This window comes from Verruconis gallopava, assembly GCF_000836295.1.
Source record: "Verruconis gallopava strain CBS 43764 unplaced genomic scaffold supercont1.12, whole genome shotgun sequence".
Classification (NCBI taxonomy): domain Eukaryota; kingdom Fungi; phylum Ascomycota; class Dothideomycetes; order Venturiales; family Sympoventuriaceae; genus Verruconis; species Verruconis gallopava.
Window position 1 is genome coordinate 221,889 of NW_015622148.1, and position 26,332 is coordinate 248,220.

The window sequence follows — 26,332 nt, forward strand, 5'->3', positions numbered from 1 at the left end:
TAATTATGATGGTCCGGCTGCTCTTATTGGAATCATTCGCTACCTCTCACCGCGGCGATGAGGAACGACCCTGACTTTCTCTTTACATACTTTCTCTTTTGATTTTTTTTAAATATAAAATAAAGAAGAAAAAGGAGAGGACAAAGAAAAGAAAGAAAATTCGATGTGATCAGTACATCTCTCATTGTGGTACCTAGTATTTCTTTCTCACTAATCAATGCCCTTCAAGTCACAAACGCTCGACCACGCGCGGCGATCACGTCAAACCCTTTACCTTTGTCGCCCTTCTCGCCTTTCTTTTCTTCCAACTTGAGCAAGCTGTGCAGCGTTGGGAAAGCCAGCGCAATGGTCTCGTGGATCGGGGCCGTTCCACCGCACGCAATGTCGGTGTTGCGCCCTTCCTCTACGTTCGGACGCACCGCAGCGACTCGGGAGTGCATGTGCTAGGAGAAAAAAAAAATTGCCTTTCCATCGCTCTCACTTCAAATGGATCCCACTCATATGTTCCCAGTATGAAAGCCCATCGCAATCGTCTCTCGACTCGGCGACGGCCTAAGCCTCCGCCTCCTCGTCTTGGAGCAGCTCGCTATCTGCATTGTCGTTTGCGACTTTTGTTTTAGTACCTTCCTTACTCTTATGGACCCGTGGCTTCTTGCTCGACGTTGGCGTGCCCTCCGCCTCGTCTCCGTCCTCACCTGCAACGTTCTTGCGCCTCGTGGCCTTCTTCTTCGGCGTTCTGGGAGCCTGTTGTCCGCTTGGAGGCGTCGGAACGTCGTCCACATTCTCACCCTCAACGATGAATGCGTTGGCGTCCTTTAGCTTCTTGATCGTCGTCTGGTACATCTTGCAGAAGCCGCCCTTGGCGGCGCCGAACTGAGCTGCGGCAAGTTCAAAGTCCTCACCTGTAGGCTGTTCTTATGTCAATCAACCGTCCCCGTCCTAAGTCAATGTTTTCGTGAGGACGCATAACAGTAACGTCACGTACCCTGATCTGCTCAAAGCAAGTGAGTAGGAGACAGCAGATACGGTTCTTCTCGGTTTCGGTTAGTAGACTATTCGCTTTTTTCCAGCTGAAGCGCTGCGTGGACTTTGCCTCCTCGGAAGAAGGCATCGCTGCTGCAGATGAAAGTCTTTTAGATTGTGTAGGCGGGCAAAAGGATGACGACACAGGGGCTTGATGGCTGCTAAGGTTTATGTAGAAGTGGTGTGAGAGTATGAGGAAGAGCAAAGGCAAAACGGAGGGCTTTTATGCCGCCCTGTTAAAATCCGTTTGTTTTTGATCTGTCACGAGACATTGAGGAGGAAGTGAAGCTTGAATGTGCTAAAATTGCTACAAAATTCGCTTCAGTAGCTCTTCTGCTGCTCTCAGGCAGCAAGACTATGTCCCTCGCTTCTTACCACGGCATTGAAGCTAATAGGGGGGTAGGCATTCCATGATTCAGATCCAGGGACACAACTATACCATTCACACGGAATCCTCGGTGGCGGTCAAACCTGCCTCGCCCTCTGCATCCTCCAATGCCCCATCATCGCCCTTCTTGCCGCGAGGTTTCTTCTTCGGGCTCGCATCGCCGTCGTCGACCTTGCGCTTGGGCCGTCCACGCCTGCCAGGAGTTTTTGGCGTCGTCGGAACGGACGCTGCATCAGCAACGCCGTCCTCGCCCTCCGCCCTATCTTCGAAATAGCAATTCTTCTCGCGGAGTTTCTTGAGTGTGGTGCTGAAGAGAATTTTGAACGACGCGACGGTGTTATCGGCCTCACCAGCCGCCAGCTCATACTGCTTCGACGTTGGCTGTAGGGTAAATTCATGTTATCATTTTGTTTCTTGCTCGCAAAACAAAAGGTACGGAAGATGTTTAGCACTCACCTTGATCTCCTCCGCCATGATCATGTACATGATGGCAAAGCGCTCGATTTCTTTGTCGTTGAGACTTGCGGTCTCCTTGGCTTTCTTGAATGAAAAGGGAGGCATGCTGAGCGCGAGACACCTTTGAGACTGGATCAGAACGTTATGCTGCTTGCACTTTTTTTCTGTTGGCCTTTAAGCGATGTGGAGTCTTTGTTTGAGTTGGAGCGGTCCACGGCTTTTATACGGCTAGCCCCAGCTATCCATGAATCAACCGCAGAATTTGGGGCGGGCAAATCAAGCCAAATTGAAGTGAGAGGAATGAGAACTGAATTTGTTTGTTACAGTTGCTCACTTCTCCGTCTTTCTTTTACTAGGCACCAATCATTCCATCAACAGCAGGTGACATTCCTCTAGGCTTTTAGCAAGCATTCCTATAGTAAATCGTATCCTGAAGATGAATTGCAAACGTGAGCAGAAAAGGCAATCCCTCAGTTCATCCTGTTCCAAATTCCAACCTCCTCTGGCCCTTCTCAGTCTTCCTGCCTGATGAAGTTCCTCCAGGTGGTCTCCCTCGCCCTCTTGTAGGCGGAGGCCTGGGAATATGTTGTATTGGCGTCGCACTAGTCACCAGGTCCTGAGCGCGCATTTCGTCTGCCAGATCCTTTGCGAAATGCCAGTCTAAATGTTCTGCCTGCTCCTCTTGCACATATGTGCCACATCGAGCACAAAAATGCGAGTCAAGTGCGTGCTGCTTCGACTGCAGCACTTGGGCACCCTGTGCCGATGGTGGCAGGGCGTGATCATAGAGATCTTCATGGCTTGACTTTGCAGATGGAATAGAATTACTGCTCTCCTTCTCCTGGATCCTGTCCTCGTCAAGGACACTGATTGCATGGTGATCTGGAACCGTATCGCTATGTGAATCTCTTGTCACAAAAAACTTGCTGAGTGTTCCAGTACCCTCTACTTTTCGCTTTTTAGACGGCGGTTGTGCTGGACTTTGTTTGCCTTTGTTTTCCTCATTTTCCTTATCAACTAAAGCTTTCGCCTCATCTCCTCGTACCAAAAATCCGCCAATGCCTTTGTTTCCGCTTATTCCGTCTTCAAACCCGCCGACGCTCAAGCTGAGGTTTGCACACGGCCATGCGCGACCATCCACAACAACTTGAGCAAGCAAGTTCTTTGCAAGCTCAAATAGCATCTGCTCGGTGAGCGGTTTCCCTTGCGGTATTGGACTCTGTCGCGATCGTGTCTGACCACCTTGTCTATGGTGAAGTGTGATGACTTTAGGGCGGCGCTTGTTTTCTAGCACGCCTTCCTCAACACAGCGACTGAAGATGTCAGCGGCGAATATACGCAGCCATCTTGCGCCTTGTTCAAAGTCATTTATCGAGGGCCGGAAGGACTTGGCTGAAAGCATGCTTTTTATTTGAGTCCTTGGATTAACCTCGCTATTGTCCTCCCCACGGATTGTATTGTACAGCCACGAGCCTGTATCGTCGCCAAGTTTCCGCATCGACTCCAGAGGAACCTTGAGCAGTTCTTCCACGGTATCCGTGTTGAACATGGCAACGACATCATCCCCAAGCCTACCACCCAGGTTGCGTATCTTGGTGAATTTGAAGCCGGCCAAGAAGTGCTGCACGGCACGATTCCGGATTACGGTCTGCTGGTTGGGTTTTTTGTAGCCTGCACCGAGTTTTGCCAACATCTTGTTCCTAGCTATACCTCCGGACATGGTGTACTTGAGCTTCTCACGTACTGTTCTTCGCACATCTCGGATGATGTCGGAGGCGATGGAAAAGATAACGTCATCCCAATCTGGATCCTCATATTCAGTCTGTCCCGCGTCCAAGTCAACCAAATGATCTGTATTCCAATCTAATGCGGTTGTGGGAGGACGGGGAAGATGTTCGGAGGGGTCGTCATATGGAGCCGGTCCGCTGAGCTCTGGGTATCTCTCAATCAAAATGGAATGAACCTGCGCTGAAAGATCTATAAAGACTTCATCTATGCTGGCTTTTTCTACACGCTGCAGTGGTGGCGGCGCTAGCGTCTCTTTGATCAAGTTCAATATCTTCTTGCTCTCTCTTCTGTACGGGTCAAGCGAGACTTTGTGCGTTGCGATATGCGAGGCCGCGTTCTCGTGGTACTGCCATTGCTCGTCCCCTTCTTTCCAAGTGGCGACGTGCTGCAGGATGATTTCTGGACACATCTTCTTGGCTTCGGTTGGTGTAACGTGTCGGCCAAGACCGAATTTGCGAGCTGGGTAGTTGATAGCGATCAAACCTTGCCACTGCTGCACTCCAAGTGGTTGATCTTCGGGGACCCCAAGTCGCACCATTTCGCATTGCTACGGCCAATTAGTCGTCGCTCACGGCGTAGGCTTAGCGGCATACCGCGTAGAAAGCATCGAGATCCACCAATGCTATTACACGCAATGGGCAGCTCGTATTGTACTGCGAGAGCTGCGTAAGATGTTTGAAGGTGAACTTGCTCTTCTTGCGGACGCCGTCGAGTTGTGACGCAGCAGAAAGCGGGGAGGAGGCGATAAAAGGCTGCGGGGACGACATCGCAGCGATAGTTTGCGGATCAATATCATGATGGCACGATGTCGACGATGAGACTACGGCAGGTGAAGTCGTGATGCGTGTCGCGCCGAGCGATGGGGGGGAGAGGGGACACGTAATCACGTGCTGACAGTCGCAACCGTTTGTCGATGCGCATTGCGCCTGACCACACATTGTGATATTTTTCTGTTCATTGTGCGAAGCCACTAGGTTTCAGGCATTTCTGGCTTCTTAGAATTAAGCTCAAAGCACGAGATCCGATCTTTGTTCTCAGCATGAGAATTGGAACTCAATGCCGATATGAATTTTCATTTCCACGGTTGAGAAAACCTTGATCCACAGGAAGGCTGGCTTCGCTGGTATGGAGAACGACTTGACTGATCGTGGCGCAAGAGCAGCAGATCTCTGTGGCGTCCAGCCTTGCGCAAAGCATCTGATCTTGCGACTAGAAAAAACAAGTCAAAAGGAACGGACTGATGTGGCGAATTTTGCATCGATGGCCGCCATAGAGCAGTGAGGTTCGCAAACACCAGCATCACGGACTATCTTTCATGACCCTGAGATAGCTACTTGAGACACTTCAAACGCTCTCTTAGCTGACATGATCGTTTTCTCTGTGGCAACAATCGTGATAGTTGGGTCTCCGCCTTCAGACGTACGGTGTTCTTCGGGTGTTCCCACCCAATGGCGATGCCGGGTTCTATCACTGATGAATCATGATAATGCGGCCTTGTAACAGCCCCTCTTGTGCGAACATGAGAGCTTCGCGTAGACAGACACCGTTTTTCAGGCTAGTGCTACAAGTACGCCGCTTCAAGCCGAGCGTGGGGATGTACGCTCGCTTGGAGTTAGATGCATTGTGATTGCTTTACGTCGACGTTTGCAGGCGCGGCTGTGCTTTGTGTCTTACAGGAAGGTAAATTGCTCAGCAACGCGGTCGAACCGGTCCGCAATGCATCTGGCTGTCGCTCGTCTCCCCTCGCTGCTTGACGGACGCATCGTGGCTCGGGCGGTCCCACTTTAATGGCCGTCGGTCATCGTTCCCAACGTCGTCAAATTTTTCTCCGCTACGCCTTGCGACGACCCAACACTGCTAACAAGTCCGACAGTTTTGCGGATGATTTCAGCCACATGCCGCAACCATTGCTCTCCAACTCCGTATCGGCTTTCGCTGATCAGCTGGTGTTGGGATTTCCGACAAACCAAGAGCCAGCATGAGCGGTCGCTACCCCGCCCGCGCGCAAATGCGATTTCGTCTGCAAGACAAGGCCTTGGTGAAGCGCCACAAATGTCATATGAGCGATGCTGAGGGAAAAAAAAAGGTTTTCTCTTCCCGCCCTGTCGTTGTGAAGTAACCCGTTGTATAATGAGGCTTCTCAACCCCGCTCCTTTTGTGTTTCTTTAAAAGCTTTCTCACTTCGTAGTCGTCTTGGGTTGTATGATAACTCGCACAGATCTGCACGTTGGCCTGGCTCTGACTCTTTTAAAATTCGGACAGGCCTGCCAGCCTTGCACGTTTTCTTTTTTGATCTCGGGGACTATATAATTGGCACCGGACTGTCCCAATGTCGGGCAAGGATCACCCTGAAGCGCTGGCTCTCGCCCAGCTCTTCAGTACGTGCGTAGAATGTTTTGGTCTCGTAAGCTCGCGTCCGCAAGAGCATATGAGGACCATGTGACCTAATGCGACGCCCATAGATACATCCAGGCAAAGAATCGGAGCAGGCACAACGTGTTGCCGTTGCCAAGTTGGGCATTCAACAAGCTCGTCTTCTAGCATGGGGAGACATGGTCGGTCTGCTAGATGTGACATCTTCGCGGGATCCACGACTCGAGGACCATGATACTCGTTTGGCAATTGAGAAAGCACTGCAGGATATCATCGACAGGCCAGCACATACGGATCGTGAAACCCAGTTCGAGAAATATGGACTCAAACCTCCCAAGAAGTTCTTCCAGAACAATCAGCCATCTCTGGACGTTGCACGCATCGAGTCTTTCAGGGAACGGATGGAGCACTTCCAGCGACAGAAATGGGAAGTCAAGCGCGGAATGAGCATCACTATGTCCCACTGGATGATCCAGGACGTTGAGAAGTTCAAGGTGTTCTTAGCTCTGGTCAAGGAGAAGGTTGACTTCTTGATTGGTTTGATGGGCGTTGAGGCCAAGGTCGACACAGCTCTCAAACACGATATCAAGGCTTTGGGTTGGCATCCTATCTTCGACAAGATCAAAGCCGCGAGTGATATGTCCAAGTTGAGGCTCATTCAGCAAGCTTGCAAGGACGATTACCCGGAATATGTGACCGCCGCCCAGGTCGCTCTCGATTACTTGGACAAGGAGTACAAGGACAATTATCAAGAATTGCGAGACGGAATTCCAACTTCTACGGAGATTCCTGGAGCCGCTGCCTATATGCTTGCGCAATCAAGATATCTCGCCGCTGCGTACGAGCGAAAGAACTCGAAGTCCCCGAAGCCGTCAGGGAACGGCCCAACGTTTTTGAAAATGTTCCGACCAAAGTCGTGGCGCAAGAATTCCAAAGACCTTTTGACTCCTGAAGGCGATACCAAGGGCAGGTCGAACTCATATGCGCCTACAACGAGTGATTCGCCACTTACCCCGCCATTGACTCCAGTGCGATCAAAGTCCCTTGCCGTGCCGTACAGTGGAACACATGAGCAACCTCCCACGCCGGAAAGAAAGAGCGAAGACGACGTTCTTTCAAAAACAGTTACTGCGACCAGCGTCGATATGGGCACGACAGCTGCACCAGTGAGCAGCATGGTATCCCGACACGATTACTGGAAAAGCCCATGGTGAGACATACCGATCTTCATGACGACCTTTGGAGCTGCTTGATGCATTCGCACTTCCGTAATTTGCCAGACTTTCGCAATTTCTTCGCGTTGTCGACCTGCCTGTACATAATGATACCATCTATGCTGCATAGCCGAAACGAGTTACATTTAATGCGTACATAATATAGTTAAAAATATACCGGAATAAGAAACGCTCCTTTGCTAGTGAAGCTATTTTCAACAATTGCGCTGACTGACATGTCGAGCCCATGTGACAAGGTTCTTCATTTCCATGTTGGATAAGACCTGCGTTAGCCGCGCATCTCAAGGACATGGGTTGTCGTCCATCAACCTCCGGCATTTTCCCGGGAACAGTGTGGATGGAAGTACTTTCTTTCCTCCACTTTTTTGTCTTATATGAACGACTTATCACACAGGTGTCTTAAGGCTTCACTCGAGCGCCATCGGTATCCCTGATTTGTTGGAGACGGCACACTCATCGCGGACTGCGAGGCGAGCGATCAGATAACATTTACCCCGTGGTGGTGTGCTGCTTATATCGCATCACCGGAGCCATCATAGTGACGATTTATACAGCTTCGAGAGCAATTCCTTTCTCGATTGAACAAGGACAAGATCATGCCATCCATGCCTGCCGAAGTTGGGGCTACGCTCACTCAAAGGGCGTACTTTTTTGCAGTCATCGCTGCCGTACTTGTAGGGTTTATCTCGTGTATATCTGGCGCTGCTTAGCATTGCTAACACAATTACTATACAGTATTTTGTCTGGTGGGCACTGCAGGCTGTATACAATGTTTTCTTTCATCCGTTGCGGAAGTTTCCTGGCCCGGTGCTTTGGGCGGCGAGCGACCTACCACGATATTATTACGAAAATCGCGGAACGATTGATTTCAAGCTGCTGGAACTGCATGAAAGGTACGGTCGCTGGGTCCGCTATGCACCAAGACATGTGGCGACTACAGACGCATCCGCTTGGAAAGACATCAACGGGTACGGAAAAAACCAGCTCAGGAAGGACCCAGATTATCAGAATACGGTGTCGAAAGGGCTGACGGAGCTGGGAATAATCCAAGCGAACAACGCAAATCATGCGCGGATCCGAAGACAGCTTGCGCATGCCTTCAGTGAGAAGGCGTTGAGGGAGCAGGAGGGGATTATTCAACGATATGTAGACACGCTTATCTTTCAGCTGGAAGAGGTCGCCGATTCTGGAGAGAAAGTTGATATCATGCACAAGTATATGTATACGACGAGTGACATTACCTCCGAGCTGGCGTTTGGCACATCCTTCAACTCCCTGATCGATGAGAAGCTGAGGCCGCTTGTGCACCTGCAGGACGGTATGGGCGACTTCATAACATCGGCGAGACTGGTTGCGCGACTGCCTTTGCTCGCTCCTCTCATCATGTTGCCTTTGAAACCAGCTTTGAACATGATTCGAACAAACAGGGAGTGGGTACAGAATGTCATCACGAAGCGCCTATCCCAAGGAGTCATGGAAGAGAAGAAGGACTTCATGTCCTACATCCTCAAGCACAAAGACGAGTCTGCGGCCATGTCGGAAGGCGAAATCCGAGAGACGTCGCGCACGCTGATCCTCGCCGGCGCAGAAACGACGCGAACGGTCCTCACAACGGCCACGTACTGGCTGCTCAAGAACCCGGAGATGATGAGAAGAGCCCAGGATGAGGTGCGTTCCGCGTTCAACTCCGAATCAGAGATCACGTTCCAGACGGCCAGTGCCCGTTTGCCCTACATGCTTGCCTGCCTTGACGAAACGATGCGTATGCGTCCCCCGGTGGGTTCCTTGCTCATGGGCCGTCTCACTCCTGATGAGCCGTTCCCCGTGGCAGGCCGTATCATCCCCGCAAACACAACCGTTATCGTCCATCCGATCTCCGCGCAGATGTCGTCTCACAACTTCGCCCACCCACGCTCTTTCCGTCCGGAGCGTTGGCTCGGCGAGGATCCGGAATTCAAAGACGACGATCGCTTCGCATCGCAGCCCTTCTCTTACGGGCCCAGAAACTGCATAGGCAGAAACTTAGCGTACAGCAAGATGCGCGTGATCCTAGCGAGAGTGTTGTGGAACTTTGACCTGGAATTGTGCCCCGAGAGCGAGGGATGGGACCAACAGAAGGTCAAGGTCTTTTGGAAGGGAGGACCAATGTGGGTACGTGTTAGCCGGAGGGAGTGAGGCCTTTCCATCGTTTTGGGACGGACAGTTTCTTTACTTGCCATTCCGGAGTTTTCCTGAACAGTACGGAAGTGGCCACTCGGGAGTGGGTGTTCTGTGTCAGAATCACCGCAGCTCTCTTTCTTTATTTCTCTCTCACTCTGAGTGTGTTGCGACACCATTTCACGCTGCTTTTCAGCTCCTTGCTTCTGCCTTCGGCTTTGATCCCATGAGTTCGAAGCAGACAAACAAACCATCCTTTCCAAACTGATGCTCATTCACTGATTGCATCTTTTCACCCTTTACTATGCAAAGACTTCATTGATATGCACGTGTTTAGTATATTCTATATACATATATGTATGTATATACACTTACCCACATCAACAATGATTGCCAGTGACGAGAGCATACTTCGCTCTAGAGTTGAACTAGTTGAATAAATTCGGTCTGAGCGTACAACGTCGAGGGTTACACGCCTGTGCATAAATCTCCGGAAAGACGAAGAGCCGACCCGAGCGCTCTGGAGTGGAGAAAGCCTTATGGTGAACGAATCTGGTTGGGATCCATCCAAGTCCTTGATGGGGTTGGGTCCTCTAGATGAGATTTTGTGTGGATTGTGCCATTCTGCACACGCATTCTGTGTAAAATTACCAAAAACTGCGCCGCCAATGCCTAAGTTTCACGCGCGTAAGAATTCCAAGTCTTGTATGGGCAGCAAATATCCGACCTTCCAGGGCTCTTTTCCACGCTCATAGTACGCATCAGCTGCCCCTCCACCAACTCCAGCCTGCCCCTTCCCGTTCCGGCTTCACACTCTTGTCACTACTGCCTGTGTCCTTGGATGCAGTGTCTACGCCCGCAGGCGCGGGCGAGTAGCCGGAGTAGTACCCGCCTGTGCCACCGTTCTCATCTTTGAAACGCCCAGGCACCAGCTCTTCCATGCCGCGCGCTTCATCTTCGCTCGCGTTCCATCCCACTTCTTTGGTCTTCCCAACGCCTGAGTTCTTTCGCCCAATGCTGGCATAAAGCATCCCATCGCCGACGCCGTCGATGTATCGACTCCCGCCTTCACTGTTGTCGGTCATGCCTGTTGCGCTGCCGATGGGCTTGTTCCCCCGAAACCGTTTTCGCATGTCGATCATGCCGCGCTTGCAGTCTCCATAGCCTTTTTTGAGCTGCTGGCATCGAGTCGGGAGTTCAGACACCAAGGGTTCGCGCAAACATTCCGAGGCAGTGTGTCCGGCGAGAACGCAAGGCGACTCGGACAGGCATTGCGCGAGAGCAGCGCCTGGATTGGTTTTTCATGTCAGACAGCGAGCGGCAATGCTGCAGATGCTAAAGCGGATCTTACGGATATCTTTACAGCTTGACGGCATGCGGGGCTGCGTGTGATAGTGGCAACCGTTCTGAGTTATGCCGGGACAAGAAAGAAAGATTAGGTGAGCGTTCAAAACGACTACAGGCTCGAAATCTGATAATGGGGTGCCTCAATTGTGCGTTGAGATGAATTGATGACAACCATCACCTGTTCGCATGATGCTGCACCCAAAAAAGGACCGGGTGTTTCTCTAAAACGGGATCGGCGTTCTCGCATTTTGATTGGAGAACGCTGCCTGGGGCTTTATCCGTGTCACATGTCAGACAATGACGTTCAGGTGCAGTTTACCCTTGCTCAGCGTCTTTTCTGCTCTATCGAGCTTTTGTGCACCCGTCCTGTTCTCCATTTCTACAATTCCAAGTGGTGACGATGTGTGTTTCCTCGCGACTGTCCATGCTGCCGCCACGACATCGACGCCAATACTGTTAATGCAGAGCCCGTCGTTGCAGTTGGGGAAGCTTCGACTCGTCAAGACACATCGCTCGACTGCTATCTCTTGCCCCACAAAGTCGCTCAAAGCCATGGCCTGGCATATCCCCTTCCTGGGTCGCCTCCATCCTATGGAGTATCTCGCTATCCTCTTTTCTTTTGCCCTCATCCTTCTCGAAGGCCTCATACGCTTCATTACCCTCGCCCTGCCCAATCCCATCATCCACATTTTTTACCGCTGGTCACGAAAGCTCTTTAACTACCTCTCTTCCCCACGCTCAAAGCGATCACGTGCAACAAAGAAGAAAGTTGTGAATAGCATCGCGCAGGCAGCCGATTTTGTGGACCTGTGTGAACTGTTTGGATATTATGCTGAAGAACATATTGTACAGACCAAAGATGGTTATCTGCTGGGCCTACACAGGCTTGGGTGGAAAAGGGGTGAGGACTACGCGAGTGTGCGCGTAAATACCACCGAGCCTGGCAGCATGAAGAAGAAGGTAGTGTACCTGCACCACGGGCTAATGATGAACAGCGAGATATGGGTGTGCCTCACGGAAGCAGAACGTTGCCTCCCTTTCTTGCTCGTGGAAAGAGGATACGACGTCTGGCTGGGTAACAACCGGGGCAACAAGTATTCCAAGAAGAGTACGACTATGACTCCTAACGAAACCAAGTTCTGGTCTTTCTCCATAGACCAGTTTGCGTTCCATGATATTCCCGACAGCATCGACTATATTTTAAGCACGACGAACCAGCCCACACTATCGTATATAGGATTCTCTCAGGGTACTGCGCAGGCCTTTGCCGCTCTGGCCGTCCATCCAACGCTCAACCAGAAAGTGAACGTGTTCGTTGCCCTTGCGCCAGCCATGAATCCACCGGGCGTCACCTCCGGGATTGTCGACTCCTTCGTCAAGTCAAGTCCAGAAGTCCTTTTTCTCATGTTTGGGAGACGGCAGCTGCTCTCCAGTGCCACGATGTGGCAGGCCATCCTATATCCACCCATCTTCGTGCGTCTCATCGACCTCTCCCTTACGTTTCTTTTCGGATGGCGCACTCGCAACATACCCCCGCACCAGAAATTGGCCGCATACCCGCACTTGTATTCATTCACCAGTACGAAGACAGTAGTGCATTGGTTCCAGATCATACGGCATGGCAAGTTCCAGATGTACGACGACGAATATCAAGCTCCTTGGTCCGTTAGCGACGGAGCGCGCTTTTACAAGGTACCCCGCTTTCCGACACGCAATATAAAGACGCCCATCGTTCTCGTGTGGGGTGGCAGCGACAGTCTGGTCAACATCAACATTATGCTGAAGGAGCTTCCAAAGCACACCATAGCAAAGGAGGTTCCTCACTACGAGCACCTCGACTTTCTATGGGCACATGACGTCGACAAACTCGTCTTTCCTCACGTAATCTCCGCATTAGAGACATACGCAGGCGACCTGCAGGGCGAGGGGAAATCGACGGGGCTAGACTCGCACAAGGATCAGAGCTTTTCCGAAGCGCTCAAATTGCCTACAAAAGGCGATGCAGTTGAGGAGGACGAAGCTAGCGTTAGGGGAAAGCACAGTCAAAAAACAAGACAAGCGTCCATGCACTTTGACGAGAGCACGATTGCGGGGGACACGGTGTCGAGTGGACGTCCAGAAGGATGGTGGAGCAGTGACGACGTGGGGAATACGACTACGGAGCCGGGTACGCCGGCGGTGGGCTCGAGTCCTGTCAACGACGGGGCCGACGACGGCAGGAGGCCAAGTATCTCCGCGGTCCGTGGGACCGAGAGCGAAGCCAGCGGAAAGCGGAGGAGGAGATAAACGTGTGTAAACTCCATGAGATACTTATATAACCACCAACTAGATCTTTCATCTAGATCTTTTCTTTCCTTGATATCGTAAGACGTTTTTTTCTTCGTGATACCACATCCATATGCGTTCGGTCCTATCCACACACACACACACACACACAAAAGAAAAAAAAAGGCGCGAGAGTACAAACGTCGCCACGCGAAGAAGGACACACCGTTCTCCAAGAACGCAAGGGGGTGTGAGAGAAGGGAGTTGGTTTTGCGCCGGGCCGCAACGCGAAATGCGACTTCGTACGGACCGCGCCTGCGCAGCCGATGCGCGCTCCTCCTCCTCCCCACCCGCGCACCATAACCCGGTTCGTAGCCTGAAAAAAGAAGAGCAAGGAAGCAGGCAAGGCTGGGAGCGCGCGCGGGGGCTCCTCGCGTTCGCCGCAGACGCGAGCGAGGCAGAGATAGGGCGGAAGGAAGAAAAGGGGGGGGGGGGGTTGGGGAGGAACGCAACGCGAAGATGGAACGTAACGAAGGCGTGCAACGGAGAGTGGGTGCGGCGGGTGCAGTCCCTTCTGGATTAGGAGGTCAGGAAGAGTCAGCTGGGGAGAAGGGGGGGGAAGGGAGAGAGAGAGAGGACTAAGGAGAACAGCAATGATGGGGAGCGGTAACGTATCGCGATGTCCGGGTTGCGGACTGAAGAGCTATACGCGAAGCGAGCGCGGTGTGGAGAGCTTGTCTGCAAGATTACAACCCGAAAAAACCCATTTCTGAAGACGGGCAAGAGATGAGTGGCGAACAAACGCATGTGATTCTTTGTCTGTACAAATTTGATTTGGTATCAAACGCGAATGGATTAAAAGAGTTTTACAACACTCGACGGATTCTTTTGCAATCTTCCACCACCTTTCTCATCACCAAGTTCTTCATGTACACGTACAACACATAAAGAAACACCGCATTATGCAATCCTCGTAAGGAGATTCACTAGTTTAATCGCTCTGACCGTTGGACTCACGTGCAACGCGAGCCTGGACCTCCTCATAATCGATAGCGTCGGCATCGATACCCTTGGTCTCGGGGACGCAGAAGAAGGTGACAACGGCGCCAAGAAGCTGGAAGGCGAAGAAGATCCAGAGCACACCGCTGAGACCGATGGAGCCTGGGTACTTCTTGTGATCCTTCTGAGACCACCAGTTGAAGCCAATACCCGACAGGATGGCGCCAAGCTTGCCGACAGCAGCGCAAAAACCGTGGGCAAGACCGCGGACACGAGAGGGGAAGACTTCACCGGGAACGATGAAGGTAGTTGCGTTGGGACCAAAGTTCATGAAAAGCTGAGCAATGACGAGAAGAGCGAAGCGAGCGCCAGAGGAGATGTGGGTAGTACCAGCGAGGATACCGAACATGAGAGCGGTGACGAGGAAGCCTTGAATCTGGATCCACTTGCGGCCGAGAATCTCGATGAAAGCAATGGTGATGAAGTAACCTGGAACGTAGCCGGCAACGGCAATGATCAAGTTACCTTCGGCGTTGCGGAGCAGGTAGTTATAAGGGTTGCTTCCGGTAGCGTAGCCGATATCAGTCAGAATGACGGACTGGTTTAGATTGACACCGTAGAACGCGACGTCGAGGAGGAACCAAGTGAAAGCGCAACCGAAAAGAGTGAGGGCATGGCGCGGCTGCTTGAAGTACTGGATGAAGGCGGTCATCTGAACGCTCTTGCTTGGCTTGTGAGCATGAGCCTCGACAACGGATGCGCGACGGTCAACCTCAGCGCCAGCAACGGTCTTGACGCCCTTCTCCTCCTTAACGATGTCGACATTGGAGTTGTTAAGCGAATGCACGGCGGCCGACAGCTCAGTGGACTGAGTGAACTTGCGCGACTCTGGCATGGTGAGACGGAAGTAGAGCAGGGCGAAGCATGGAACTAGGGCAAGACCGATCTGCAGACGCCAGATGGCATCGATGTGGCCGAATTTGCCGTTGGTCAGGGAATGCTTGAAGCATGGCAGGAGAATGCACGTGACGATGGAGGCAGCAAGAGTACCCTGTTTGAAGCGCAGTTAGAAGGCGGCCGCAGGCGTAAACACGACATTGCGCAGACGTACCCAACCCTGGTTGCTGAAAATCCAGCCAAGCATGCGACCACGGTTGCCAAGGGTCGAGCGCTCGGCGACGATTGCGGCGGACATTGGGTAATCACCACCGATACCGACGCCGAGCAAGAAGCGGAAGCCGAAGAGGTACCCTGCAATGCTCGAGTCAGACAAGAAGGCTAGACTGTCATGGATGCGCAAACACAAAGCAGGCGGCTTGGCGCGAGTAAAACAAAAAGGAGAAAGGGGAGGGAGAGGACGAGAGACGTACACATCTTCTGCACGCCCGTCTTCAGACCAGCGGATCCATTGACAGGCAGGGAGATGATCAAGATGATGCCAATGATGGCGATGATCAATTCCTTTCCGTAGACGAACTTGCGGCCGAAAGCGTCACCGAGGAAGCCGAACGAGATCTGACCGGCGACGTTGCCGATGTTTGCAGCAGCGTTGACGGCACCACGGACGAGGAAGGGGATGGTGGGCGAGGGCACCTTCTTGGTGTGGTCGAGATCGCCGGAGGTGAAGAACTCGTAGGCCCAGATGGGCGAGGCCAAGTTGACAATGAAGAGGTCGTACGAGTCGAGCATGAAGCCGACACCGCAGATGGCGTACAGCTTGAAGTCGGCCCAGGTGAAGGCCTTTCCGGGATTGCGGGCCTCGTACTCCTCGAGGGTTATGATGTTACCCTCGTCATCCTTGCGGGTGTAGCCGTGCTCCTCCCAGACAGGCATGATGGCAGATTTTCGTCTTGAAACCAGGCGGGAGACGCGCGCGGGTCAAAAGAGTGCAGAGACAACAAAGGACCAGCAGCTGGAGCTTGCGACGGAGCTGAGGTCGTCGGTCTGGCGCGTCCTGGAGAGTGCTTCGACAGTGTGCAGCAGCGCAACGTCAGGCCCAGGGACTACCGGAGGGTGGGGAGGCGCAGGAGGAGAGAGAAGAAAGGATGGGAAAGAAAAGAAGTGTCAAGCCTTGGGTCCAAGGAGGACGAGGCTCGACTAAAAAGCTTCCATGCGGCCATCTCGCAGTCCCAAGACGACTTGGCTGTCGAGGCCCAGCAGTGGCACCGACGCGCGAAGATGGCAAACACGGATCGATGGTGGATGCAGCCCGCGGAGGGACGAGGGCAGGTCGTCGACGCACGTGTTTGAATCTGTGGCCCAGAGTCGAAGCCGGGCGGGTGGACCCCGTCGGTGGCTTGACGTGCCCAGCCCGGCCGGGGCCCGTCTGAGCAGCGCAAGCGACGAGGCCCAGCGGAGCAAAGCCGTGCAAAGACAACGCAAAGACAAGCCAAGCACGCCTCCCAGCGCGCCCTCCGCGTGCCGACGCCGAGAGCCACGGCCCACGTCCTCGACCACGGCCACGGCCACGACACAGGCGAACGACGAGCGCAGCGCGTCCGGCCTGCTCGCGCCTGCGTTATGTAACCGCGCGCGCATGTACGTACTCATTACATGAACCACAGCGCGGCTGCCTTCCATCAGCGCCCACGCCCGCGCCTTCCCGCCCAAACCGGGCAAGCGCAATCGACCGCATCGCTGCCTCGTGGTGATGCGCCCACCCTGCACCTTCCAGAAGCCGGTGCTGAGCCCGCCCGTCCCCTTCACGGGCAGGATCGATTGGTGCCGGTGGTTTCCTCGCACGCCGGCCGTGGGAGCGCCGTGACTGATCGATATGACACCACCATCGCGGCGGCAGCGAGCACCGGCGTTGGCCATCCTGCCTCTGATAAGCCCGCCGCCGTCCCCGGACCTGCGTCCCGTTCGTCTGGGTGGGATCTGGCCGGTTCCCACCACGTCTCGCCGTCCCAGCTGCTGTCTGATTGCGTGCTGCCTGCGTCGCGGAGGCTGCGAAAGCCTCCTTGTCCGCCGTGCTCGAAACCGGCCCTCGATTGGCCGTTGTCTCGCTCGGCCAGGCCTGCGCTGCTTTGCAACCCAAATTTCGCCATTAGCAAATCATGCCCACGTTCTGACTACTCGCGTGGCCTTCCTTTCGCTTGTCACCCCATTATCCCCCTTCCCGTCCTGTCACTACAATCTCAAACGCCGCCCACTCTCAATCTACACGACCCTGTTACTCGTTCGCCCCATCAGCCTCTCTCTCTCAGGCACACACACATAATCTCTCTTCGCCAACGCCGTCTCTCTCTCCGTTCCTGCTGCTCGTTTATACCCATCTTCCTAGTCGACTCTCCCCTTTTGGTCGATAGAATCGTCTCCTCACATGCCACGCTAACTCTGGAAAGGTCACACTTCAGACGTCGCACACATGCTTAAAGCAGCAGCAGCGTTTTTATTTTCCCAGTCCTCAGCGCTCTGCTCACCCTGCCGTATCTGTCCATTGCCAAATTCGGGACCTTTTGTCCAGCCGCGCGTGCTCCTCGCCGTGATCCAGACTGCATTCGGCCGCCCTCCACAACGCGCGTATATCATGTGGATTGCGCATTTTTGCGTGGCGTCTCAAGAGTAGAAATTTTTTTATCTTAATGTTTTTCTTTTCGCTTTTCTTCCTCACTTACCCGTTTCGCATGGTCGTTATTCGCCTGTCATCGTCTGACTGAGATTGCGGCACCCTGTTTTCCTCTATTTTGGATCTTCGACCCACCCCACCCTTCACCCCTCCCTTGACGGCCAAGACCTTCGCGCGATGTATTGCGATCATGCAGAACCTGCGTTCGGTCAAAAATCAGTCGAGCCAAGATATCCGACCTCATCTCGGGTTAGGAACCCGTTGTACGTTCCATCGTAGGTGGCAAAGCCGTCTGCCCAGAACCATTTTGGTGTTCTCTGAACCAGCAATTTGACAACGTCCGATGATGCTATGCATGGGTAATACCAAGTCCGTCGACAAGAGACTTGGCTGGCTTGACTATCACAAAGTTCAAGCTTGGTGTATTGGCGAGCGTCCGTGGCTTTTTTTTTTCTGTCCCCCCAACCCTCTTCTCTTCGATCGTAGCTAGGATTCGCCGGGGCGGCAGGTTACCCGACTTTAGCGTAGCCTAAGGTCGTCCCCACAAATTCTCCAGCCAAACAAAATGCAGGAACTCGCCTCGTGCTTGGAAAACACTCTCGAGCCTTTCGATCTGTTTCATCTGCCGTCGTTCTGGTCGCATCGCACGCTGTTCTGATCGCCGAAATTAGCAGACGCCAACATCGGTCGACCCAGATGTGGAAAGAAAAAATGAAACCACGATTAAAAACAAAACTCTGGTAAGCCAGCTGTTGTGATTGGCAAAGGGCACGAGGAAGGGTACGTCGACCCTGAAGAGCCATATTTCGACCACGTGCCAAGAGATTGCCAGGCCGAATTCGCATGGCCGGCCGCGTGTGCTGCCACTGTTCAACTCAAAATGAGGCTGCCATGCTCGATTGCGAACAAAAAAAATCACGTTGTCTCTATGTACAAACAAACCCACACGAGCGAAACTTTTGTTGCCGCCCAAAACGTTGGTAACGAGAGAGCTTGCGCTCGCACGATTCCAACGCTCTGTACCACCGCGTTGTGCAGCTGAAGCCGACATCGGCCTCAGCTGTTCTCTTCAAGATGGTTTGCTTGACGTCTTCGGAGTGCAGACTCTGTGCGATCTGTCACCCAACCTTATCCCACGTCTGATTCAGTATCACCGATCCTGTGTGAAACAGCTCTCATGATGTGAGCCTAGACCAAGGCACTTTCGCATCGTTCGAGGCGCGTCCGCGAGCGCTACTCGCACGATTCACGCGTGACCGACCTCTGAGCGATCCATTTCTTGTCCTCCACCGTCATGCACGCGAGCCAGATCCAATCACAGCTGGGCGTGCCGCCCTCCTCGTCTCTTCTCTCAGCTTACTCGTGCGCCATTACTGGCCTCATCGCTTTTCCCTCCAGTCTCGCCGTGCTCTGGCGAGGCATCAAGTGGAATGCCTCCTGCTGGTTAGCCAATCAAAGTCTCGACGAATTCGAGCACCAGCAGATCGTCGAGTTCGCGTTCAGTGGCCAGCAGCGAACGCCACATATCGAATGGTGCTACTTCGCTTCGGACGTGGAGGATAAGGTGTCTATACTGATCGTCTTTCCCGAGCTGCGAACTAGCTTCAGGACTCCTGAAATCATGCAGCGCTGGACAGACACTGTTGTCTTGCCAGCCTTTCGCCATGTTGGAATCTCGGTAGGTAGCTTGACCAGCAGCTTTCAGGCCATCCAAATAGCGGCGGAGGATGCGAAGCGGAAAGATGCCTCGAATGCGTTCACGCCAGAAACCCCACTCGTACGGGAGCTTTCGAAGACGGGTCTCTCCACGCAAGATATGCAAAGCCTGTGGACTGCCATCCAAGAAAATGCACACAAGACACCCTTCTTCGCAGGCTTCAGGAATATTTTCCTCGTGGCGACTTGCCGGCAGCACAGAGGTGGCAAACAGTCGCGGACTGCATGTGACGGCGTACAATCCGTCATGACGGCATGGGACGAAGCCATCGACATGAACTTCGTACCAGCGAGCTTGGTGCGCGCCAACACCGCACCCACTGCCGAGACAAACCTCACCGACGCTTCCGATGGCCGGTCAGACGAAGCAGCCAACATCATGCCTGCGTACCGGCCAAGTGCGGACTCGATCTGGGAGTCGTCGCGGAAAAGGAAAGCGTCTGACGAGATCGAGACGGAGAAACGTTCAAGAGCCGAGAACGGGTGTCTGCAGCCTTTGTCTGTGGGTATGTCTTGCAATCATGCTATTGATCCGATCTTGACCGAGTCTTAACGTGCTTGAACAGATCGTCTGCATACCTTACAGACCCAACGCGCTAGCGGCTTCGTCGATGAGGACACCGAAATGGGGACGTGAACTGGGTATAACAGTTCCATGCATACCACCTTGCAGCGACTGTTGTTTTCTCCCCATGGTTTGGGACGGCGATCATGCACGCGCGAGGTTGCTCTTGGGCTAGGGCTTGAGCCGAACATGGACTGGATGCAAGTGATCGATCCGACCTTCCGCCTTCGCAACACAAGCCGCCAGTCTTGGATAGACAGTCAAATCGCAAGGACCTGTACCGGACGCAAACGCGTAGCGCGCTCCGTTGTACAGTCATGGATTGGGGCTGTGCGTGCTGATTTGCTGATTCAATTTCTCGTGTCTTAAGATCCTCGCGAACGAGTAACATGTCTCAACAGACGAGCTAACTGCATCCTGTGCAGAAGCTGTACATTCTCAGTTGCCCGCCTGATCTACGACACTGGACACTGTCCTTGAGCGTTTTGACGTACCAAATGATGTCTGAGGCGAATTTCAGATCATTCATACTTCCGCATTTTCGATTGTATCCGCCTAAAACCACGCCTCCTGAGAACCCAAGTACGCATCTTCTGTTACCTGGAGGGCGTTCTATTATTCTGTTGCGACTGTGTGTCGCATGTTTTTGTTGGAGGTTTTGGGGAGCACAGTCATCCCACACGCATCCCCTTTGTCGTGCAACCACAGGTACAATTGTCAACTGCTGTTGATTCCACACACCTTGGCTTCAGCATGCCTAGAAGCTCTGTAATTAGCCTTGGCTTATCCCCGAGTGTCCGATCTATCCGATGACACAAACCAGCCAGACGGTTCAAAATGAAAAAAGTTCGTGCAGCAGACTATATCAGTCCAGCGGTGCCGTGATATGCGCTCACGCCTCTTATTTGTCGTCGTTCGCACGTGGTCAAGCTCAACTCTGCCGTGACCTTCGATCGGCCGCTCGCTTGTAACGTCGCAGATCCAGCGGAGCGACGACAGGCCGCGGAGACGGAGGGAGGAGCCTCTTCAGTCTTTCGCGTCTTTTACACCCCCGTGGATGATGGCACTTCCGTTCGGACGTGTCATCGATCTCCGAGTTCTCCGCTTGACCAGCCGACACCTTGGATCGCCGTCGACATCAGACACAAACCACTTGGCCGGTGCTCGTCCCATACGTCGTTCTTTGTCCTGCTTTTGTCTCTCCTTTTTTTTCCCCTTCTTTCCATTCAACCTTTCATTCCCTTTTTCCTCGCGTGTCTCTGCGCCGTCGGATTTTCAATCACGGCGAAGCGACCAAAAAGGTTCGGTTTCTTTGCCTCAACGTAGGACCCTTTGACTACGGGGGTTTTCTTCTTTTGCGCTCCGTACCGCCTCTTTCGTCTCCTTCCGTACGGACTCTTCCCACGGATCGTACAGCGATCAGGAAAAAACCAAATTTCGGAGCCGTCTTTGCTCTGCTTTACCACCTGCTGTCGCTGTGACCTCTCCTCGGCGGACTGCTGACGCCCGCACTCTTTCGGCCTCCTGATCTCCATGAATATCTGCTCCCGCGCTCTGCTTCTGTGATGCGCTGCCTCCTCAAGCCAGGAACCGAGGCTCCTTTTGTCCATTATCCACAAGCGAAGAACCAAAGAAGCTTTTTCACGTCCCGTTGGAGGATTCTTTCGCGGCCGTCCCTCGTCGGAATCTGACGTTGGTTATCGTTTGAAGCCAGGACAGACGCCGTAACCCCAGGGAAATCTCCATCTCTTTTCCCTTCGCGAAGGCACGGTTGGAAGTCAAGCTGGCGCTGCCCCCCCCCCCCCCCCCCCCCCCCCCCCCCCTTTCTTCTTTCGGTCGTGAATCGATCGTGGACGGTTCGGGAGACGTGAGTCTGGCTTTGATCGACTCCCTTTCAGCCGACGCTGTTCCGTGCCGGCTAAAGGAGAGCTTTTCCAATGGAGTCCGCGCCTGCATTTCAACCAAGTGTTTGGCTTGAGGTTCAAAAGGAAGAAGTCATAGCGTAGAAGCAAGATCATAGTAGCTGTCTTCTAAAGCTATATGCGAGATATCCCAATAGCTATGTAGAGTACTGGCATCCCTTGTATGAATCGTCTTACTTGATATCGATTATATGGAGAGGAATGGCATCAACCCAAGCACACAACTCTGTCACTCGACCGGATCATCATGTTTCGGACGTGTTTCTTCCATCTGAGCGAGGGAGGATCTTTCCCCCTTCAATTTTGACCCTCGTGAAAGTGTCAGGATCACAACGCAGAATGTAGTTCCCCCCCCTCCCTCGGCAACTGTGGCAAATGAACGGAGCCATTATCAGAGTAACTTGGGTTGACTCGACTTGGAAGACGACTCAATATACGATCTTGACGTTAAGAACGTCGAAAGCAACAAGCCGATAAGTCTCGATGGGACAAATTCCCCCAGGGGGAATATAAATCATCGTTTCAAGGTTCAGGTCGCCGTCTGTCTTCTCAAGGTGGACAGTGGGGAACTAGTGCTCCCGTCGTAGTCTTAGCATAAATTTCATGAAACTAGAATCGAGAAGTGGGGAGGGAAAAAAAAAACAATCAACGAGACGCCAACCCGCTAAATCTGACGACATTTTGGGTCGTCAACAGCGATGCAAAGCTCAAAGTGGTGTGATAAGTCTTGAGGCGATTCAAAGATATGACCTAAAATGTACAAGTGTGCTCCTGCCCTGATAGTTTTGTTGTCTCTGTAACTTCGAAGGCAGCACGTATGGGATATCAAAGAAATCAAAATCTACGGATCTCTAGCCTTCGTAAATATCCCGCGACCAACTTCCATCAAGGAAAGATAAACCAGCTTCGATAATCCATAACCTGAATAGTATCTAGGACTACCGTATCGGCATTCGTATAGTATATCTAGAATGTACTGTTCCATCCCAACAATACTGTTTTATGTTAGCACTTATAGTAATCCTTATAATAGCATCCATAGCACTATGCATAGTATGACTTGATACTATAAAGATTATATAAAACACCAAGTAAGTTGCCGTAGATAGGACCATGAATAGCATGTCTTTTCCTCCATGTATGGCGCGTTATTCACTCTTTTTTGGTATGGTATCTACTATGGTCGTACACACCATTTAACATACCATATCTTACAGAGCGGTAGAACCTGCTACCGTCAGAGTAATCTAGAAATGGCTGATATATGTGACTTTAGTGAGGCCCTGTCCTCTGAGGCTTAGCGTAAAGAAGTTTATGATGCAAAAAAAGGCTGCGGAATCATCTGCTTCCTAATCATCTGCAGAAGATCGTACTTCAACCAACGTGCGTGCCTATGGGTATGCGACATTCGACTACAAAGCACGATAATTGAGTCGTTCTTGATAAGGGATCAGTCGTCAACCTCGTGACCACTTACAAATTATACAGCCATCGATCGACCTCGATCGATGAACGGCTATAAACTCGCAAAGATGCCACGTTCGAAGGCTTGACTGATTTAACGCCAATAGCTCACGTTTCGGTGTTGTGCCTAGTCTGTTGTTGGCTCCGATCTCTGCTGCGGGACGGCCCGCTGGTGCCGATCGCGCTAAGAGATGTGGGACTCGTAAAAGTACGATCTTTGTTGTTCGTTGGCGAAGAAACGTCTAGCAAACTATCTTGTCTGCTTTGATCATTTTGATGGTAATATGGAAAGCCTAGTCGTGGGTAGAAAAGCAAGAGTGTCAACGTGACACCCAAAGTGTTAAAACGAACTCACTGATTGAGGCTTTATCCCAGAGCAGACCAATGAATGACAAAAGGCTTGTACTGCTGGAAAAAAGCCGCCACCTTGTTTTGTAAAGACAGCGCTTGATGGTGAGGTAACCAATATGTGCGACTGACAAGCGCGGACCTGAAAGCAACTTTGACTGGCTGAGAATTTGTCTCATCACACAGATGACTAGACCGCAAAATCGCCTCACCGAAAGGCACAGCAAGAGAATGTGGTGGTTGTGATCGTTCGATTTTGAGTTAAGAGTCTTGATTGGAGCATATATGCGACGTCGTGCAAGCGAGCCACAAACCTCTACACTTGGCAGAGAAGTGTTGGTCGAAGCACAATCCTGCTCAAATTGTAACAACTTCTCATCATTTGAGACAGGTCAGAGATCTGCATTAATTTTGCACACAGGCAAGGCTGCATGTATTGGGGACGATATGTCCATCCTTTTCAGACAGAAAGTTCATCGCAATTGGGTTCGAACGCATCGAGCAACTTAAGCTAATAAAGTCGAAGTGAGGTTCCATGTCAGAAGGAATCAAAGTTCAACGAGTGAATCTCTGGCCTGAAACTAGAGGCTTTACTTCCAGGCAAACATACAAGCTCCGTTTTGTTGCAGCAGTGCATGATTCGCAGGCCTTTGCTCTCGTCGCTTTTCCAACATTTCAAGTCCGTGGTAGGTAAGACGGCCAGGCGCTTAATTTATTTGCCTCTCGCCTTACCAATTTTGAAGCTCCAAGTTGATCTGAGAGGAATCCGGAGTCATACCGTATTTGGCGCTAAAGCTACTACCCGAATCATAAGAATGAGGCTGAGGACCCAACACGGAGAGTCTATGGAGTCTTCCTTCGTAGCGAGGATCCAATTTATGGCTGTAAATTGTAGCTGAGATCAATTCAAGATGTGACTGGAGCTAAGGAGTTTAAACCCCTCTCATCAAACCGTTGCTACGAAACACTTTGCGTGCGCGCTCTGGATAACCCGTTACGATCAAGCGATGTGTCGCCTATAGTAGGATTGATTTCCTCTCGAAAGCAGCGTTCTCGGGTCGATACTGCTAGCAGCTCAGGTGTTGAATAGCGTCTGCGGTTTACACCGAGTTCACCTTCGAAACTGTGAGCGCCTCGAGTTGAGGGTTTAAGATGAATATTACTCGAGGGAGGCTCAAATTCCATAGGGGACGGAGGCTTTAAGCAGAAGGGTTTTTCCTGAACATGCTCAGAGTCCATGTCCGCTATGGGATAGTTGGTGAGGTCAACGTTTGAAGGCAGTGATGACCTTAGCACGCCCCTGATCCAGCGCACGATGTGCCTGTCGCTTACAGGTCTTGCCTTTCGACTCTTCGACTTATGCTGAATGAAGATATCCTCTCCAACGAAAATCTGGTCAAGAAATGGAGGAAGATTCGGGTCTTCGACTTCGATACCTTTTTTGCGACAGGCCTGTGCAAATTCTTCCAAATCAGCCTTAGCCTTGAAATATTTTAGTACCATCTCCTCACGGTGCTGGAAATAATTCTGAAAGAATATTTCACTTGGCTCTGATGGTGCAAGATCTTGTTGGTAGAGCTGGTCTCGTTCCGCCTGCTTTAGCTCGAAGTCGCTTTCTAGGTTGAAGATATCTTCGCGCAAAAGGTTGATGTCCTGAATTGAACGGTAGTACTGTTGCTCATCTGGGTCAGGGTCGCTTGAGCAGCTTGACATGGTATAAGGCGCCGTAAGGACCGTTGAAGGGAAAGGAGGTGACTGAAAGTCTGCAGGATTTGTGGACGCGGTTGGATCCAAGAGGACAAGACGAGCATAAAGCTTTTCCTCACTGGAAAGTAGTCGGCTCTCGTCCTTCCAGAGCTCGTTCTGTTCATGTTCCAAGCGACTTTGCCACAGCTCTAAAGTGGAAGATAGTTCCTCAAACTTGTCCCATTGCTGTTGCACTAGCTGTCTTTTCTCCTTTGGCATGTCCGATCTCAAAACATCATCCAGAACCAAACGAGCAGACGTCTTAACGGATTCGTACAGTCTGCGGCTAAATGGTAATTGTGTCTCCAGATCTCTCTGTTTTTGCTTAATGCTTGCCCTCGCTTGAATGATCAAGGCACGCTCCCGGAGTACATTTTGGAGTAGTTGGTAAGTTGTTCCCTGGTCAGCTAGAAGGATGTTTTGTTCTACACTCTTTCTGCTGGGCTGGTGCCATACCATAGGAGAATCTACACGTTGCAGCGAATGTGGAATCTGGCTGCTTTTCGGTGCATGAAATTGTGGCGGCGGCGGAGGAGGTGGAGGAGGAGGAGGAGGAGGAGGGAGAACAGGAAATGAGAGCGGTGGCCGGAGAAAATCTGGGTCCGGCACAGTTTTCTCATTTCCAAAATTCAATACGCGAGGCAGAGATGGTGACAAGTTGAGTGCATTGGCGGGTTCTTGCGAGGATTCTGTGCTGGAGATGGCATTGTTTGCATGGTTTAGGGGATGATGGAGTGTACGTGGCCGAAATGTTCCATTGTGCGAAGGAAAACTAGGATCGTGAGGTGGGTTTAGTGTTGGACTGGATAGGCCTCTTTTCGAGACTGAGTGCAAGTGTTGTGCCATGCCAGCGGCGTTGTAAGGCTATAAGGGAGTGTAATTGCACTAGAGAATGCGCATGTGTTCTTATCACTGGGATGGAGTACAGATCAGAGAGGATTAGCTACCAAACGCATTAAGTAGTGCAGTCCG

At 52.0% G+C, this 26,332-nt stretch overlaps 10 protein-coding genes across 10 annotated transcripts; 4 read left to right on the forward strand and 6 right to left on the reverse strand.

Annotated features, from left to right (window-relative positions):
* Positions 1-188: 188 nt before the first annotated feature.
* Positions 189-1,202, reverse strand: PV09_04291 (uncharacterized protein). Its single transcript, XM_016357614.1, has 2 exons — positions 986-1,202; positions 189-909 (listed from the first exon to the last, which is right to left on the reverse strand). The coding sequence occupies exons 1-2, from the start codon at positions 1,109-1,111 to the stop codon at positions 553-555; spliced, it is 483 nt and encodes a 160-aa protein (XP_016214406.1). The 5' UTR covers positions 1,112-1,202; the 3' UTR covers positions 189-552.
* Positions 1,203-1,465: 263 nt separating this feature from the next.
* On the reverse strand, positions 1,466-1,972 carry PV09_04292 (uncharacterized protein; the record flags this gene model as incomplete). The annotated part of the gene is made up of 2 exons (XM_016357615.1): positions 1,466-1,792; positions 1,868-1,972. The coding sequence occupies 2 exons, from the start codon at positions 1,970-1,972 to the stop codon at positions 1,466-1,468; spliced, it is 432 nt and encodes a 143-aa protein (XP_016214407.1).
* A 370-nt stretch (positions 1,973-2,342) lies between these two features.
* On the reverse strand, positions 2,343-4,422 carry PV09_04293 (uncharacterized protein; the record flags this gene model as incomplete). Its single annotated transcript, XM_016357616.1, has 2 exons — positions 2,343-4,202; positions 4,249-4,422. 2 exons carry the CDS (start codon positions 4,420-4,422, stop codon positions 2,343-2,345), a joined length of 2,034 nt encoding a protein of 677 aa, XP_016214408.1.
* A 1,087-nt stretch (positions 4,423-5,509) lies between these two features.
* Positions 5,510-7,452, forward strand: PV09_04294 (uncharacterized protein). Its single transcript, XM_016357617.1, has 2 exons — positions 5,510-6,059; positions 6,118-7,452. The coding sequence occupies exons 1-2, from the start codon at positions 5,985-5,987 to the stop codon at positions 7,240-7,242; spliced, it is 1,200 nt and encodes a 399-aa protein (XP_016214409.1). The 5' UTR covers positions 5,510-5,984; the 3' UTR covers positions 7,243-7,452.
* Positions 7,453-7,859: 407 nt separating this feature from the next.
* On the forward strand, positions 7,860-9,744 carry PV09_04295 (uncharacterized protein; the record flags this gene model as incomplete). The annotated part of the gene is made up of 2 exons (XM_016357618.1): positions 7,860-7,937; positions 7,999-9,744. 2 exons carry the CDS (start codon positions 7,860-7,862, stop codon positions 9,436-9,438), a joined length of 1,518 nt encoding a protein of 505 aa, XP_016214410.1. The 3' UTR covers positions 9,439-9,744.
* PV09_04296 (uncharacterized protein) lies at positions 9,723-10,945 on the reverse strand. The gene is made up of 2 exons (XM_016357619.1): positions 10,772-10,945; positions 9,723-10,708 (listed from the first exon to the last, which is right to left on the reverse strand). The coding sequence occupies exons 1-2, from the start codon at positions 10,794-10,796 to the stop codon at positions 10,182-10,184; spliced, it is 552 nt and encodes a 183-aa protein (XP_016214411.1). The 5' UTR covers positions 10,797-10,945; the 3' UTR covers positions 9,723-10,181.
* Positions 10,946-11,115: 170 nt separating this feature from the next.
* On the forward strand, positions 11,116-13,110 carry PV09_04297 (uncharacterized protein). Its single transcript, XM_016357620.1, has one exon. The coding sequence runs from the start codon at positions 11,227-11,229 to the stop codon at positions 13,051-13,053; it is 1,827 nt and encodes a 608-aa protein (XP_016214412.1). The 5' UTR covers positions 11,116-11,226; the 3' UTR covers positions 13,054-13,110.
* A 652-nt stretch (positions 13,111-13,762) lies between these two features.
* PV09_04298 (uncharacterized protein) lies at positions 13,763-16,334 on the reverse strand. Its single transcript, XM_016357621.1, has 3 exons — positions 15,402-16,334; positions 15,143-15,282; positions 13,763-15,082 (listed from the first exon to the last, which is right to left on the reverse strand). Exons 1-3 carry the CDS (start codon positions 15,862-15,864, stop codon positions 14,024-14,026), a joined length of 1,662 nt encoding a protein of 553 aa, XP_016214413.1. The 5' UTR covers positions 15,865-16,334; the 3' UTR covers positions 13,763-14,023.
* A 2,349-nt stretch (positions 16,335-18,683) lies between these two features.
* On the forward strand, positions 18,684-20,740 carry PV09_04299 (uncharacterized protein). Its single transcript, XM_016357622.1, has 2 exons — positions 18,684-19,821; positions 19,882-20,740. The coding sequence occupies exons 1-2, from the start codon at positions 18,894-18,896 to the stop codon at positions 19,950-19,952; spliced, it is 999 nt and encodes a 332-aa protein (XP_016214414.1). The 5' UTR covers positions 18,684-18,893; the 3' UTR covers positions 19,953-20,740.
* Positions 20,741-23,970: 3,230 nt separating this feature from the next.
* PV09_04300 (uncharacterized protein) lies at positions 23,971-26,243 on the reverse strand. The gene has a single exon (XM_016357623.1). It carries the CDS (start codon positions 26,204-26,206, stop codon positions 24,572-24,574), a length of 1,635 nt encoding a protein of 544 aa, XP_016214415.1. The 5' UTR covers positions 26,207-26,243; the 3' UTR covers positions 23,971-24,571.
* Positions 26,244-26,332: the final 89 nt, after the last annotated feature.